This window comes from Alligator mississippiensis, chromosome 1, assembly GCF_030867095.1.
Source record: "Alligator mississippiensis isolate rAllMis1 chromosome 1, rAllMis1, whole genome shotgun sequence".
NCBI classification, from domain to species: domain Eukaryota; kingdom Metazoa; phylum Chordata; order Crocodylia; family Alligatoridae; genus Alligator; species Alligator mississippiensis.
In genome coordinates, this window is record NC_081824.1 from 363,824,110 (window position 1) to 363,839,684 (window position 15,575).

Here is a 15,575-nt window from a genome sequence, read left to right on the forward strand (position 1 = left end):
CAGAGTGCAGAGGGCTTCTGATCAGGACACAAAACTTGTTAGTTATATCTCTGCTCAGGCCCACTCCAGCCTGACAGTCCTGGCCTGGGACCTGCATGCCTGTAGCAAGCTCTGAGTAGAGAGAGCCCAGAATGAAAATGCTGTTGTGGCACTAGGATACCATGGGGTGGCACTGCTCCCAAGCCAGGCTTTGGGGACACCTCATTCCTTTAGGGCACCCCATGGAATCACCCACACCCTGAAGATGACACCCAGCTGGCCTCAAAGTGCAACTGGGGGTGACCTCATTAAGAGAGTTACCACTGTAGCGGCTGCAAAGTGAAGGGTGAGCAGAGTGCTCTGGGAGACCCCAGCAACCTCTCAGGCAGCCTCTGGCATACAACTGCCCAAGGGTGCAAGCCCCCTATTAATGTCATGGGCTCTGAAGGTGCCATCTCATTAGGTCATGCAGATGCCAGTGCTGACACATCCCTGGCCATGGAGGCACCAGCTGGTACAGAGTAGATAGCTCTAAAGGCACCCTGTCAAAAGGGCAGGATGCTACTTCTTGTCCCATGGAGCCCTGAAGCTACTGCTGGGCACATGGCAAATTGAAAGTATCTTTAGGTACAGCCTCAAAAGTTCCTCAACTGAGGCTCTCACAGGATGAAGAAACCTGTTACAGCTGTGGTCACAGAATAACAAAGCTATCACAACTGATAAGGCACATGGAACGCCCTGGCCTTGAGATTCACAGGCCAAACACCCCCCGCACATGACTAGTACAGAGCAGTTTCAACATCTCTTTAAAATGCTTACAAAAATGTTTTTATTTTTCTTTGTAATTTGTAGTCCAAGAGATGCAAAGCAAACAAACAGGTAGCCAGCCTGCAGTTTATGTGCTGCAGGCAGCCACTGTGTGGAACATTTGAGCCCAGGCACTCAGTGGAATGGAGGCAGGGAGGTTCACGCCTCCAGCTGCAGAGTGGAAAGGTGACAGGATGCTTCTGCAAGAGGAGGTATCACTGCCAAGAGCCAGATTCAGATTTGCAGCAAGGGAAGTTTAGGTTAGATATTAAGAAAAACTCTCTCACTAGGAGGGTAGTAAAGCATTGGAACAGGTTACCCAAGAGAGGCTGTGGAATCTACATCCTTGGAAGTTTTTAAGACCCAGCTAGACAAAGTCTTGGCCGGAATGATGTATCTGGCGATGGTCCTGCTTTGAGAGCAAGGGGGTAGACTAGATGACCTCCTGAGATCCCCTTTAACCCTAGTTTTCTATGATTCTATAGTTCTCAGACTTCACCAGCCCTGCAGCTGCTTAGGATCCTTATTCACCGTATGAAGCTGCAATGGTTGCAGCTCAAAGAAGGGTTAACCAGGCTTTTGATGGTGACAACTCCTTTCTCAACAGCACCCTGACTGCAGCTGTGCTCTGCATGTCTGGAGATTCATCCTCCCCTGCTGCTATTTTGGCACCTCAGGGCACAAGCTATCAGCTATGCCTCTGTGGGGGGGCAGGGATCAAAGCAACACTCCAAGGCCACATCCACACGAGCATGGACGTTTGGTTCCTTGGGGACAACTAGCAGTGGGACAACTTGTGCCACCACTAGTTGCCCCAGGGAACACCTGTGCTCCAGCAGCCTTACCTGAGGTCCTGGGGGCCTCCTAGGGCTGCAGCAGCAGCAGCAGCAATCCTGCCTCAGAGCCTGACTGGCAGCCAAAGCATGGCTCCAACCAGCCAGGTTCCAGTTTTGAGCAACACGTGCTGTCCCCATGTGCCCCGCTCCACTTTTTTTTTTTTTAGCAGGTTTTTTGGACCTCTGGATATCCAGGGGTCAACCCCAACCCCCACCCTCAAGCTGCTCTCTTGCAGCACAAAGAACAGCTGAATATGCTATATGATGTCTGTGGCAGCACATACTGCACAGCTGCACTTATCTGGACGTGGCCAAGGAGAGGTAGGACTTAACTTGCAGCATGCCTGCCAAAAAGTTTGGCCATCACTGTCATACACCATCATGCTTTAGGAATATGCCTTCATATAAACTATGGAGCTACTTTCCTTACCTTGCATTGTACAATACTGTTCCTCCTACCAACTCAAACTCCCATCAAGAAGCTGTCTCACAGTGTTTACTTTTCATAAAAAGCTATGCCGTGATACCCACTTTAAGATGTTTTACTTCTATTTTGACTGAACTGTAGTTGGGTTTCAACACTTATAAAAATAGTAGATTTGTATCTAACCACATGTATATATGTACACATACACACAATCTTTCTTTAATAACTAACTGAACAGCAAACATGGAGAAGGACAACATATCACCACATATTAAGATGACTAGAAAATTACATCAGTCTATTGGTTTAACTCTGGTTAAGGAAGAGGAAGAAAAAGGACAAGAAGTTTGAGAAGAAATTATTAGAAGTCAAAATAACTCAAATATTGTCCAAAGAGACAAAAGAGGGAAAATGTGATAAGTATCTACAAGTGTATTACAGAGAGTGGGAGAAAAATATCTTAATAGCTCAGTAGTCCACAGGGGAAAAAAAAAGAAATAATGGAATAATGGTCTGAAGCTGCAAGGATTATGTAAATAAATAGAGGTTTTGGTAGCATCATAATACATCATGAATGGAATGCATGACTCGTTGACAATGAGATCAGAATGCTGAGAATGAGACAGTCTTATTTTCATACGTTAAGGATGACTGCATAACTCGAAAGAGGTGGAACAAAGGAAAGCCACGAGTGGGTTGTATTCAATCATCCTTAGCAAATGAAAATAAAGTGTTTTACCTTTATATTACACTAGGGGGGTATCTGTAGATTAATGTAAAGTATAAACATTTATCTGTGCTTACAATAACTGCTCAAGTTACTCCTGTAGTTCAAGGGAAAAATGGTGTTATATAATTGATACAGTTTACTTATGAGTGAAGATGTGCTGCAAATGAGAAGCTTCCATCCATGTTAAGTGACTAGTTTAGACGAGCCTAGTAACCTGAAATCTATTTTTTCTGTCAACATATTCTGTTTTTTCAAAAGTAGCAGGTTAAAGGTATTTGGTCTCTTTGTTCAGCTCAAGGGCTGTGTCCAGCTAAGCACGGACATGTCTGTGGCACTATATACCGCACATTTCAGCTGTTCTCTGCAAGGCAATAGCACTGGGGAAGGGGGAGATCGACCCCAGAACATCCCAAGGTCAAAAAAATCTGCGTAAAAAAAAGCAGAGTGGCACACACAGGGGGAACACACACTGCTCAAAACTAGATCCAGGCCAGCCAGAGCCACGCTCCAGCTGCCAGCCAGGCTCTGAGAAGCAGGATCACCACAGCTGCAGCCCCAGAAGGCCCCCGGGATCCCAGGTAAGGCTGCTGGGGCCAGCCCAGTGCTACTCCCAGCCATCCTTGCCTCAGCTGAGGTAACCTGAGGCACCAGAGGATGTATGGCTCAGGTGTTCCCCGGGGACCTCTAGCAGCAGCACAAGGTACACACTAGCAACTAGCAGCTGCTGCTTCTTGTCCCTGGGGAAACAAACGTTCATACTCATGTGGAAACAGCCAAGTGGGACATACAGGTCAGGAGGCTTCTTTAGCAGGGCAGCTAAGCATTCTCCTAGTGTAAGGGAATCCTTGACTGGCAAACAACTGGGGCTATGCACTCCCTCCTAGACTCACCAGCATAGTGGGTATACTGGGTGATAGCAAGCGTGTCTAAAAGTTGCTTCCTTCCAGCAATTTCTGGACAGCTAAAGGCTTGCTCTAAATTACATATGCCTCACATATGCAGCTTACTGACTGGCATAGCTGACAGCTTTTACCAGTGTTTCATTTAGCATTTACATCCACAATCAGCTTGGAAATAAAAATCTAGATACATCCACAAAATAAAAATATATATACAACTACCGCAGTGCTCCCAGTTCATCAATTTCACTCTGAGTCCAGAACCCTGGCTTTGGATGGGTCAGCATTCACTAAAGACAATATTAGTCAATTTTTCCAGGAAATTGGTCAACTGATTGGTAGGCTTTTGACCAACAGTTAAATCAAGTTCTACAGGTAAGAATGGATGTTTTTATTGTCTGAATGTTGTAGTCAATGACAGAAAGCTTCATTCATTTAGAGACAATTATTTCTAATACATAATAAAACTAACACTATACTTAGTTATATGAAAATGTTATTTTACTTTTAACAATAGTTTACACTCCTATGGTGCCTTCTGTCAAGACCATCAGAAGACACTCAGCACACATGAATCTTCACAATAGCCCTAGCAGCTTGGAGTCTTAAGCGCATTTTACAGATGGGTAAAATTAAGCATAATCTGGTGACTTGACTGGCTCCAGATAGTACAAGGAAGAGCTATGAATATAACCCAATCTTCCCATCTCAAGTCTTCTGCTGTAACCAGGTGGCCAAGGAAAACATTTAGGTTGTTTGCCAACCATGTAAAAATATTTTAAATACATTACTATTCTTTTAACATGCAGTATCAGGTAATATGGGCATGTAGCCTCACTTTTTTTTCCAAGTCATAAATGATGAAAGGGTAAAACTCATACAAAAATTAGGAAAATATGCTTAGTGGCCAACACAAGCAACACATAGGAAGTGCTGTAGGCAATTGGGTTTAGAAGCATAAACATTACATTAGTAGACCCAGGAGATAGCATGATGTAGCCACACCTGGAGAGTCACTCTCCTATTCCCCTCCCAAGCCACTAATGAAAACAAGACTGAAGCCAAAACGCGAAGATTCAACTATACAACATCAGTTTTTGGTCTCAGAGGCTCAGCAACATCAAAAAGGCATAAAATAAGATGGATTCACTTCAGCCAAAATATGTTTTCACTTGAAATAAGATCAAATTCTGTCTAGGAGACCTCAGGATTTTACTAGATGCTGTAAATCTGTTTAGCAGCTGTGGGTGGCACCACTTTCACAATAAACTACCCTACTGAAAAGTTCTATATATGCAGGGAAAGTTCTATGTAAAATAAGTGAAGTCTGAACAATGAAACAATCATTAATCATTCATAGCTGTTTCCTATACAAAATATGTGCTCCTATTATCTGAATATCACAGTAAAATAGTCACAAAACTGGCTGACCTTCATGGTGCCAAATACGTCATTAGTTAATTAGCTTTTAACAACTCTAAAGTGTTTCAGTTTCCCAAGAAAGCAAGCTAAAGAATATTCAATCAAAGATCTAAAACAAGGAAAATACAGAAAACGCATACTGCAGAAAATACAAATACCTGTACATCTATTGCTATAAGAATTGATGCGTCATTAGTGGCTGGTACGTTGCTCCAAAGCGATTGGTTACGGGAATCTGTAACTCTGTTCATACAGCCAGAGGAAACTTACCTGGGCGCATCTACATTACAATCTCATTTACAAGAGCTATTCTTTTTAACATAATGAAGGCGTGTACTGAGGTGTTCAGTCTGTCAACCCAGAGATTTCTCAAAGAACTCCTAGCAAGAGTACAGCCCATTTGAGAACTGTTCGGTAAACTGCAGGTTTGATCTTAACAGTACAATAACTCACTGGACAGCACAGTGGATGCTGGCCAGCACCCTGTAGTTAGTGATACATACAATCAAGCATGGGATTTGGGTTCAACTGCAGGATCTAGGTTTCCACTCAAAAGACTGGCAAGGGCAGAAACAAATGTTTACGGCCAGGGCTAACAGGGCTTAGCCACCCCAAACTGGGCCGATGACAGTGGCTCCAGTGCCACCACTGCCACAGTGCTGTGCCTAGCACCCCCGTCACATACTCCTCCGCTGCCATGCACACAGCACCAGCACGGCCCTGAGGGAGGGAGGAGTGGGATGAGGCGGGTGCAATCCACACTGCCCAGCCCCCCAAAATAGTATTTTCTAGTGCTGCTTATGGGGAAAAGAGCCTCTCCACCAAAAGGGCCTCCACACAGCTTCCTGGCTAGAGTCTCAGTGGGGGCTGGGCAGTTTCTGGGGGGGCTGAGCAGCAAGGGGGCTCCCTTCCCCTCTGCCCCCAGTTCCCAGCATGATGAAAAGCTGAGCCAGGCAGCCCCATGCTGCAGCTCCTGGCTACAGCTATCAAGAGGCTGAGGAGGAGAATCAAGGGCACCCTCCTGCTGTGTGGACCTGGCTGAGTCGCCACCGAGACCCACAAACTTGGGTGGGGGAGGGGATCCACATGGCAGAGAGGCCATTTCCCTACCACCCTGTCTGGCTTCACAGGGAGACAGAGACAAGCAACTGCTGAGGCTAGCAAGCTGCCCAGCAAGGAGCCCCTGGGATGGTGGCAGAATACGACCTACACTGAAGCATGATGGATGTGTGTTCAAAAAAGCGTTCTAATCTACAGCTCTTTAGTCAAATACTACATGCATCAAGGGTTAACTTAGAGTGGGATCCACCATTTTTAAAGTGCTTTAAGTGCTGTGAATATTTGTTCTGTTACAGCTTTGAAGCACACTAAGTGTACTGTTTGTACCTAGGCCAGATGTCCATTTCTCCCTGTATTAATTATTTGCCTTGTCCAAGGCCATGAAATAGACAATGTTGTTCTTCGTTGCAGATACCATGGGTCCCTACTCTACTCCCCCCCCTTATTTCCATGTGCCCAGCAGTTTGCAATGGTTCTCCCAAAAGAAGCAATGTGCACTCTCTGTCCCCGCAGTTCTACTCCCTAATTATTCATGTGGGATACTGAGCACTTTCGAAGGCAACAGAGATTGTATGAACAAGAAAGAAGATTATGCTGTACCATTTAATAGGCTACAGCATTTTGTACATCCCAGTGCTCCCCAAGATAGTTCAACATCCCACACCACCTAATGCAGGAGGCTATGCCAAAGTAACACCAGAGAGCTCTTCCTGGCTTCATTGTCTAAGGTGGGTAAAGCAAACATTAAAGTTATTTTTAACAGTTCCTTTATGCACATAAGAGCTGGTCTAGTGTTTTCCTTTTTGTGATCACAAAATCTTTTTTTCTAATTCAGAAAAAACGAATCAGTTAAACCAGTATGGACACATTTCACAGCAGACTTGAAGTGAAAACAGTAAAAACATTGTTTGTAAATAAAGTTGTTAGAGAGAAATTACAGAGCAAAGTATTGTGGTTACTGACAAAAACAGTGAGGCAAGAAATATCTAACAATGTCAGGCTAGGAACTTCAACATATAGTCTACTACAGATCCATTTAGAAATCAACAAATAAACAGAATAATATGGCATAAGCATAAAAAAAGAGTAAGTGTAGTCAGTATTTCCCCCACAGACATTTTCTGAAAGGGCTTCATGACTGAAAAGTCACTGGCAGTTGTATTTATTTATGTATCTACTAAATTAAAAATAAATATCGGCGAACCCTTTTATTCATTTGGTTCCTGCCTGTTCTCAGCAGGCAGTCTTACTATTGTTACCAAGGGGATAAGCTTCAAAACACACATGGACATTTGACATGGGAACTGTTCAACAGTACATAAATACTAGCTTCTAAACTACCACTTTGTGAAAACTAAAGAGAGAACCTCCAAGGAGTTGGGTCTGATTCTGTGTTTGCTGGGCAAAGGCAGAAAGAACCAACACCTGAAGACTAAGCTGAAAGCACCAAACCCTAGTCATGTCTACACCATGTGCAATAATGCAAGGGAGTACTACCCATCCTTGCTGGACCATAGTGGACACAGCCACTTCCTGGTTCACACCCATGGCTACTTTAGCAGCAATAGAAAATAACATTTTTTCAGCATGAATTGTGTACAGAGCAGAAGTGAGCAAGCCAGCCATGTTTTCCTGGCAGCATTCCTTAACACAGTCCAAAATGGTGTAAACATGGCCCACAGCCCTACCAAGAAAAGAAGCCTCACCTCTCCTCACACTGGCAATTCATCATCTCCACCTATCAAGCTATGGTTTTAAGGATGTCAGATATTAATCTGGCCTTCTAAAAAGATATCACAGCTGCACTGGCCCAAAAATCAGGTCACAGAACAAAATTAGACATTAAGAGCCATGATGCATTTCGTAATTCCCCTTCTTGTTTAAAGAGTGAAATAATCTGTTACCTGACTATATCAGCAACTGATTATTTAGTTCTCGATGCTGGTCAGTACAGAGTACAATCAAAGTTCTGCTCTATCTTCCTCATTCATGCTTTTCATCCATCCCTAAAGGTTTGGGAGCAGTGATCTTGAGAGGGCTATAATATGTACAATTCACTGAGGGAATAATGGGCTGCTTTACATTACTTTACTCTTCCCTGGGTGCAAAAGGCAAGTTGTGATTTTGCTCTGTGTGCATCATATATTGCAAAGCCTTACTGTGCTTGCTGTAAAGTCTTCTTTTTTTTGTTGAAAAAAACATATGGTACTAGTTATCATTGTGAATACAAATAAAAATAAAGACTTCTAGAAACCACCATTTGATTTATTCCTGACCACTGTAAAACCGGTAACAGAATATCCTGTCAAACCACTGTTACGGAATTTGAATAAAAATGTCTACCCTGCATTCTGGCTTAGAACAAAAAAGTTACTATCTAGGATACTTATCAAAACAAAACACAACACGGAAGAGCAACTACGCTAAAGAAAAGAAAGAATTCAGTTGAAGTTTTCATGAATTGCATATAACTGTTACTAATGTCAACTTTCCTAACACAGGTTTTATAATTAATTAAATTAGATCAGTGTCATACTATATAAGAGTGAACAGAAGCCACCAAGGAGCTGTGATTTACCAAGCAGGGCTGCAGTTTAAAATCTCAGGCCAAAGACCAATAAAAGCCAGGAGCAGCATGGAAATAAAACTCACTGTCTTCCAGAAAGCCAAAGAAATGAATTAGTCTTTTGGCACTAGTTATGCTCAAATGCATGGCCAAAGTTAAAGTATGTTACCAACAGCTGCTATCTGAAAGAATGGGAAAGCAACCAAATTCCTACTGCATCCTAGCAATAGACTCCACACTTAAAAATTAAGGTGCTGATTCTACAAACATTTACAGAATTGGACTCCAAACTATTAAGTCCCTTCATTAACATAATAAATTACTCATGAATCTACAATTTTTTTAAAAATTTATTTTGCAGCTGAATATTCATATTATCCCAAAGTGCTGAGATAGCTTCAAACAGGCACATGGGAAATTTGTGATGCTCAATTTGTGGTTAGTTACTAATGTAGCAACATTCTGCATTAATGAAACTCCTGATGTGCATTAATTACAATTCTGGCTTGTAACACGTTTTTGTGCCTATTAGTTTGTTAATATGTAGGACAAAAATAATCATGTATGACTTATATGGATAAGGGAATGCAAGCTGAAGGCTCATTTGAATTTAGAAAAAACAGACTATATTAAAAAATCATGCAGTTTCTCACTAGTGCCCCTCTTGTGCATGGAAAGACATCATTAACAACAGCATATTTGAACTCCTCAAAATGAACTTACCTTGGAGTCCCTAGAAATTGCTGTGATCTCCGTTGTTCAGCCACATACAAAGATGCTGCTGTTGCTAGTAGCTCCCTTTTTTCAAGATCTGTCAATTTGTGTCCTAGTTTAAAAAAAACAGGTTTTAAAACTGGTTAAACACCATGGGCCAATTTACTCCCTCCACACAAAACACACATGTGGAAAATAAACCATAAAGCACTAAAGTCAAATTCTAAATATTTTTTATCCTAAATTAAAAAACAGCATGGCAGACTCTCACAGTTTCAGGGTTTAAATAGTATGTTTTCATACAGATCAGCCCTAGTGTTAACACTGGTATCTCTGTTAAAACAATCTGACAAGTGAAAGAAAAAAAAATGATGCCACAGCATCTTGTTTTCATTAATAAAATGTCACTGGTTGACATATTGTGGCTCATGCTGGTAAAGAATCCATCTGTACATTAGAACTTACTCAAAATATGCTGCATTCTTTTCAATACTTTACCTTCTCAAGACTACATTTTCTCTACTTTGTGAGTGATAAATACACCAGTCTATCCTGCTGAAAAGACTGAGAACTGAAACTACTTGTCGGCCCAATTACCAGGAGTGTCTGTCAGACCATTATTAATTTGTTACTCATAGCCAAGCTATGCTGAACATTTTCTAAACAAAGTAGTGGTATGAACTCCACTCCCCAAAGCATGTCTTACAACATAAAGGCAGAAAGACAGAGTAGGCAGAAGAGGTACAACGTAAGTAGAGAAGTCAAGGTCTTGGTCCAAAAAATAAAAGTCAACTAGCTTCCTCACAGGTAGTGTGGCAAAAATGAGTTTTCAAGTGGGTTTAAATATGGAGAGATACAGGCTCTATAAACTAGTTCAGAAACAGCTCAGCAGAAAGCAGGAAAGAAGACAAAGACATTCATGAAAAAATATGGTGAATGGGTGGATGAGGATGAAATGTCAAAAAGGGGAAGATGATCTGAAATGAGGCAAGAGTGCTTAAAGTAAGAAGATGAAGAATTATGCTTTCTTTTAAAAGCAGCAACAAGAAGTTAAAATATATGGGGTAGCAGAGTTTGGGGGTTTCAAAGCAAAGACAACAGTGAAAACAACAGGTAAGAGAATTTTTAGCAGAGGCTTTATACTGCTCAGAAGGAAGGAATACAGGACAAGAAAAGTGTTTGGGAGGCAGAGACTCAGAAGGTAGGAAAACAGGACAAGAAAAGTGTTTGGGAGGCAGAGACTAAAAAGGAGTAGTTGTGATAGGAAATAATGAAGAAATAAAAGCTTTAGTTGGAAGGTTAGAAAGAAAAAAGATGACTAGTAGAGGTAGCAGACAGGAATGACAATATATAGTGCTAGGTCAAAAGAAACACTTTGTTTTAATGACAAGAAAAATGGTCCCCACTAAATTCCTCAACAGTAAATGCATTCTGAATCTCTGAAGATTACTATCATGTCCAATTAAATAAAAAAGAACATTACATCATTTCATTTGGATTACATCCTACTTACATAAGGACCAGTAAACAAAGAGACTTCACAGTAATATTAAATAAGCCAAAATAAAGAGTTTAATCCTTCAAACCCTCCTGTGAAGTCCTATCAATTACTTTGGTACATACATTTCTAGCACTGACAATTTCTCATGTGACTAAAGATTTGCAAGATGAGTTCAATGTCAGCATTTAAGGCCAAATCCTATTTCATTTAAGCATCTAAGTGCAACCCTTTCCACTCTGCTATAGGCCTGGGGAGGTCAGGGGGGAAGAGAAGTGTGAAGGGGAGAGGAAGGAGTTATCCCATATATTTTTGTAATGTGCCATCCAACCTTAAGACTAAGTCACACAAAGGAGCTAGGTGGACAAGAACCCACCCAACTTTTGTGTTAATGGCTTTTCATGGACTTGAACAGAACAGAATAGGATCATGCTTTGGTGTCTAAATCTAGGTGCCTAATAAATGGACTAGGAAGTGGACCCTAGTATCCTAGAACAGCAAGCAACCCTGCTGCACTCCATCAAGGAGAAGCATCTAAGCAGAGGTTCTACACTGCTGCCTATCTTAGCAGTTATCAGCTAGAGGGGTTACTGGAGAGCTGTACAGAAGGATAGCGAATAACATCATGGGACCACAAAATGACTGGTGTACTTGGTCAAAGAACCCTCAAACTTTTATTCACGTTTCACCTGTGATCACTATTGCTGAATGCCAGTGTCCACTACTGCTACTACCTGTAAGTTAATTTAGTGCTATCCATGGGGAAATCTTTAACAGAAGTTCTCAAAAGCATCAGAGCTTATTATAAATAGTGCAGCACCAGAGTTTCAAAATACGGATGACCTCTGCATAAGACCCAGTTCAAGGAGAGCATCCTTGAATGTTTTGTAATCACTACAGTTGGCATATTCTGTAAAAAGAAGTGAATGGTATCACCTGGAAGCCACAGAGCAGCAATGGTATTATAGTGGGGTAATTATGAGTGCCCTCACATGGTACAATGCGATAGCTGCCACAAGTCAAAAAATGTAAATTTAAAAATAACAAAGATTCACAAAAGGCAAAAGATCTATATCAATTTATTTTAATTTAGCCATTATTAACTCAATGTTTATTATTCCTTCATCTGCCTTGAAATGGAAATTTATCAAATACATGCACAATGCAACTTCTGAAAGGCTGACTCAGAAAATAATCTTGATCTTTCTCTTGCCAATAGTGGAAAAACTGATGGCAAAATGAAAATCAGCAGTTCTTAACTTCTATGTATATTGGGTATACATATGATACTCTAAGCAGCTTCATGAGCAAACTAGTTTGGCTCTTAGGCTTAAGATTAAGTGAGCTGTCAGATATTTATAACCCAACAGTGTACATTCTATTATTAGGTTGTTTTAAATTAGATAGTATTCGAATTTAAATATTTGCTTCCATGCCTCCACCAATAACAAGAAAAGTCCCTTACATACAGGAAAATGTATGTTAAACTCTGCCACACACCACTCCCTCCCCCACCAAAAAAAGCCTATGACATGTTGGTGAGACCAAGTCCATGTACGTCTACATGCTCCCACAAACATGAACAGCATCAACTCATATAAGGACAAGGAAAACTATAAAGATCCCAATTTGGAGGTTTTATTGCACGACCTTCATCACAAGTGAAATCAATAACTGTTTTCGCACTTCTCTACGCTGCAAAAACTATTTTCTCCTTCAATCTTCAATAAAAATCAAACTCCAAACAGTGAATAAAAGTCAGCAACCTGAAACAGGTTAACAAGAGAACAAGAGTTATGTACACCTCTTCATTATAAAAAAACCCAAGGGGGAAACGGAGGGGGGGGGGCGGGGGCTCTAACTTCCCTTGTTTGTCACTGCTTGCATTTGCTGTGACAATTTCAACAAACTATAACACAGGGATGGCTGTGATGCCCACTGTGAATGGTTAAATCTGAAAGATAATAGAAGGAAACTATTAACAATTTACCGAAGCTAGCTGTCTGTATATAGCTACTACAAATGTGCCAGCTTGCTGAGAATGCCCTTAGTGCAGCTTTGGTGGTATACACTTATGAAAATCTACTGTAGGCTGCTTACTAGCAATGGTCAGTGATTATTTTATTACATAAGAAAAAACGCTTTATACAAATGCCAAAGCTTGAGATGTTAACTACTGAAAAAACAAGAAATTTGAAATTGTAGTTGAAGGTTGTCTGTGTGCAGCTACGACCCTGTGCCCATTCACAGACCAGACAGTTGGGCCCCTGGTGAGCTGAAGTTCAGATAAGGTTCTCCCCACTGGCAGGGAAAGGGGTGCAGAGGGAAGAGGGTCAGGATCTTCAGGTTATCCAGGCCCTGCTGAGCCAGGGCAGGGCCTGGTAGGGGTACAGGCGCTACTACCGTAGTGCTGCACTGTGTTCTCATGTGCTGCTTGAGGCTGCACACAGCTGGAGTGGCTGGCACAGCTCCTGCCCAACCTCAAGTTTCCACCATGCAGCTGGGTCAGGCAGGAACCAAGCCAGCTGCACCCATGTGGCCCAAAGTGGTTCGCGGGAACACAGAGAAACATTGGTCCAGCCTGACCACATGCCAGGGACTCAGGATACAGAAGGAGATGCAGGGAGAAGTGGGGAACAGGCTGGCCCAGCGGAGCCCTTTCCAGCTTTCTGGGGCTCCATGACAGTCCCGCCCAGCTCAGGCATGGGGAGCTGGGAGCAATCTGGCCATGCAGACCCCACAGTCCCAGCCTGGGCTGCCCCTATGCCTCTGCCTTCAGCAGCACCCACAGGCTAGCTCAACTCAGCCCTGCAGCCCCAGCACAGGACGGATAGCAAGGCCATGCCAGCTGGCTCTGGCCAGGCCCCACGCCACCCAAGCAAGAGCAGGGGGGAAAGCTGGGCAGACCCAGACTGGTGTCCCATGCCCACCCAGAGACAGCGATTTTAATCCTCGCTCCCCTGACCCCGCTTTGCTAAGGTGCTGCCCAAGCCGGTGTCTGGCCTCAGGGATAAGCATGGGAAGGGCTTGTTTCAGAGACTACAAGGCTTGAAGAGACCATTATGATCATCCAGTCACATATCCTGCATATGAACCTGGATTAAAGTATGTCTTTTAGAAAGAAATTTGATCTCATTTTAAAGACTCCAGGCAATAGTGAGTCCACCATTTTCCTTAATAAGCTATTCCAGATTTCACGTACCCTTACTGCTAGGACACTGTATCTTATTTCAAGGTTGAGTTATCTAACTTCAACTTCCAGCAACAGGTTCCTGTTCCTTGTTTTGTCTGCATGACTGCCTTCCCCCTCATCCCCATTATCAAGTATCTCTTCATGTGCAAGTATCTAAGCTAGTAATTAAGTCACCTCCACCCTCTCTTCAGCAAGATGAACAGACTGAACTCCTTATGCTTCTCATCAGAAGATGAGTTTTTCAGCTTCTGAATTATTTTTATGGGTCTACTCAGAACTCCAAGATATCTACATCTTCAGGTATGGACATATTCTAAATTCGGTCTCATCAACAGTATGTATAGAAGCAAGGGTCACGTTCATTCTTTTCTTTTTACTTCATATTCCCTTTCTTACACATCTGAGGATCACATAAACTTGTTATAGCCCTTCACTGATAAGTCATGGTGAGATCATTATTTATAATCAGAAGGGATCCCGGTTTTCTCTCATAAAAAAAATTCCCAATTTTTGGGTTAAAAAAAGTAACCCAAAATCCACATATTTCCATGATTAAAATGAAATGTCACTACTATATATAACACCACTACTATCTATCTATCTAGTGGCATTTCATTTTAATTCACATTTTTCTGTGATTAAAATGAAATGCCATTACTATATCTATATGTATATAGTACACACGTACACACACACACACACACACACACACATACACAGAGTAAAATCTGTTATCCAGCACAAGTGGCGGAGGCTTGCGGGGGGGGAGGTTTGCGGCGGCCGCATGCAGAGCGGCTAAAGCGCAGGGTGACGGGCAGCGGTGGTCAATGTGTACAAGCTTCCTGCCAACCGGCTGGAAATTCCAGTTAATAGAGTTCTGGTTACTCAAATGCCAGATAACAGGGATTTCACTGTATATAGTAGTGACATTTCACTTTAATCATGGAAAAATTTGAATTCAAATGAATGTGGATTTCAAGTTACTGTTTTAGCCCAGAAATTGGGGATTTTTTTTAATCAGAGAAAACCAGGATCCCTGATAATCACCCAGTCCAAGTCATTTTAGAGGCCAATACTTTTCCACAGAGCCTCTTCTTCTATAGGCATGGTCTGCTTTCTTTGTTTTCAGCTGTCCTACTTGCATTTGGCCACATAGCAGTGCATTGTGTAAACTTTGATCATTTAACCAGTGATTCAGATGACTGCAACAGTAATGTGCCTCAACAGTGTTACTATCCAATAAATGTTTGTATCATTAACTTTACTACCAATAATTTTTCATATCATCACCACCTAGAGCAGGGGTCGGTAATGTTTGTAGGCACAGTGCCAAAAACACCTGCAACCTCGACTTGTAAGATGTTGGTGTGTCAGGGGCAAACAGCTGAGGAGCCACAAAGGGCCTGATCGTTGTTGTGGCAGCACAGTCCAAACCCCTTCACCAC

The 15,575-nt window shown here is 42.2% G+C and overlaps 1 protein-coding gene across 1 annotated transcript in view; it reads right to left on the minus strand.

Annotated features, from left to right (window-relative positions):
* The window catches only part of PCCA (propionyl-CoA carboxylase subunit alpha), a 476,911-nt gene that overhangs the window by 192,924 nt on the left and 268,412 nt on the right, over positions 1 to 15,575 (minus strand). The window contains exon 18 of the mRNA XM_059721102.1: positions 9,449 to 9,551. Coding sequence (XP_059577085.1) covers positions 9,449 to 9,551 — 103 coding nt within the window. The remainder of the gene's footprint in view (positions 1 to 9,448; positions 9,552 to 15,575) is intronic.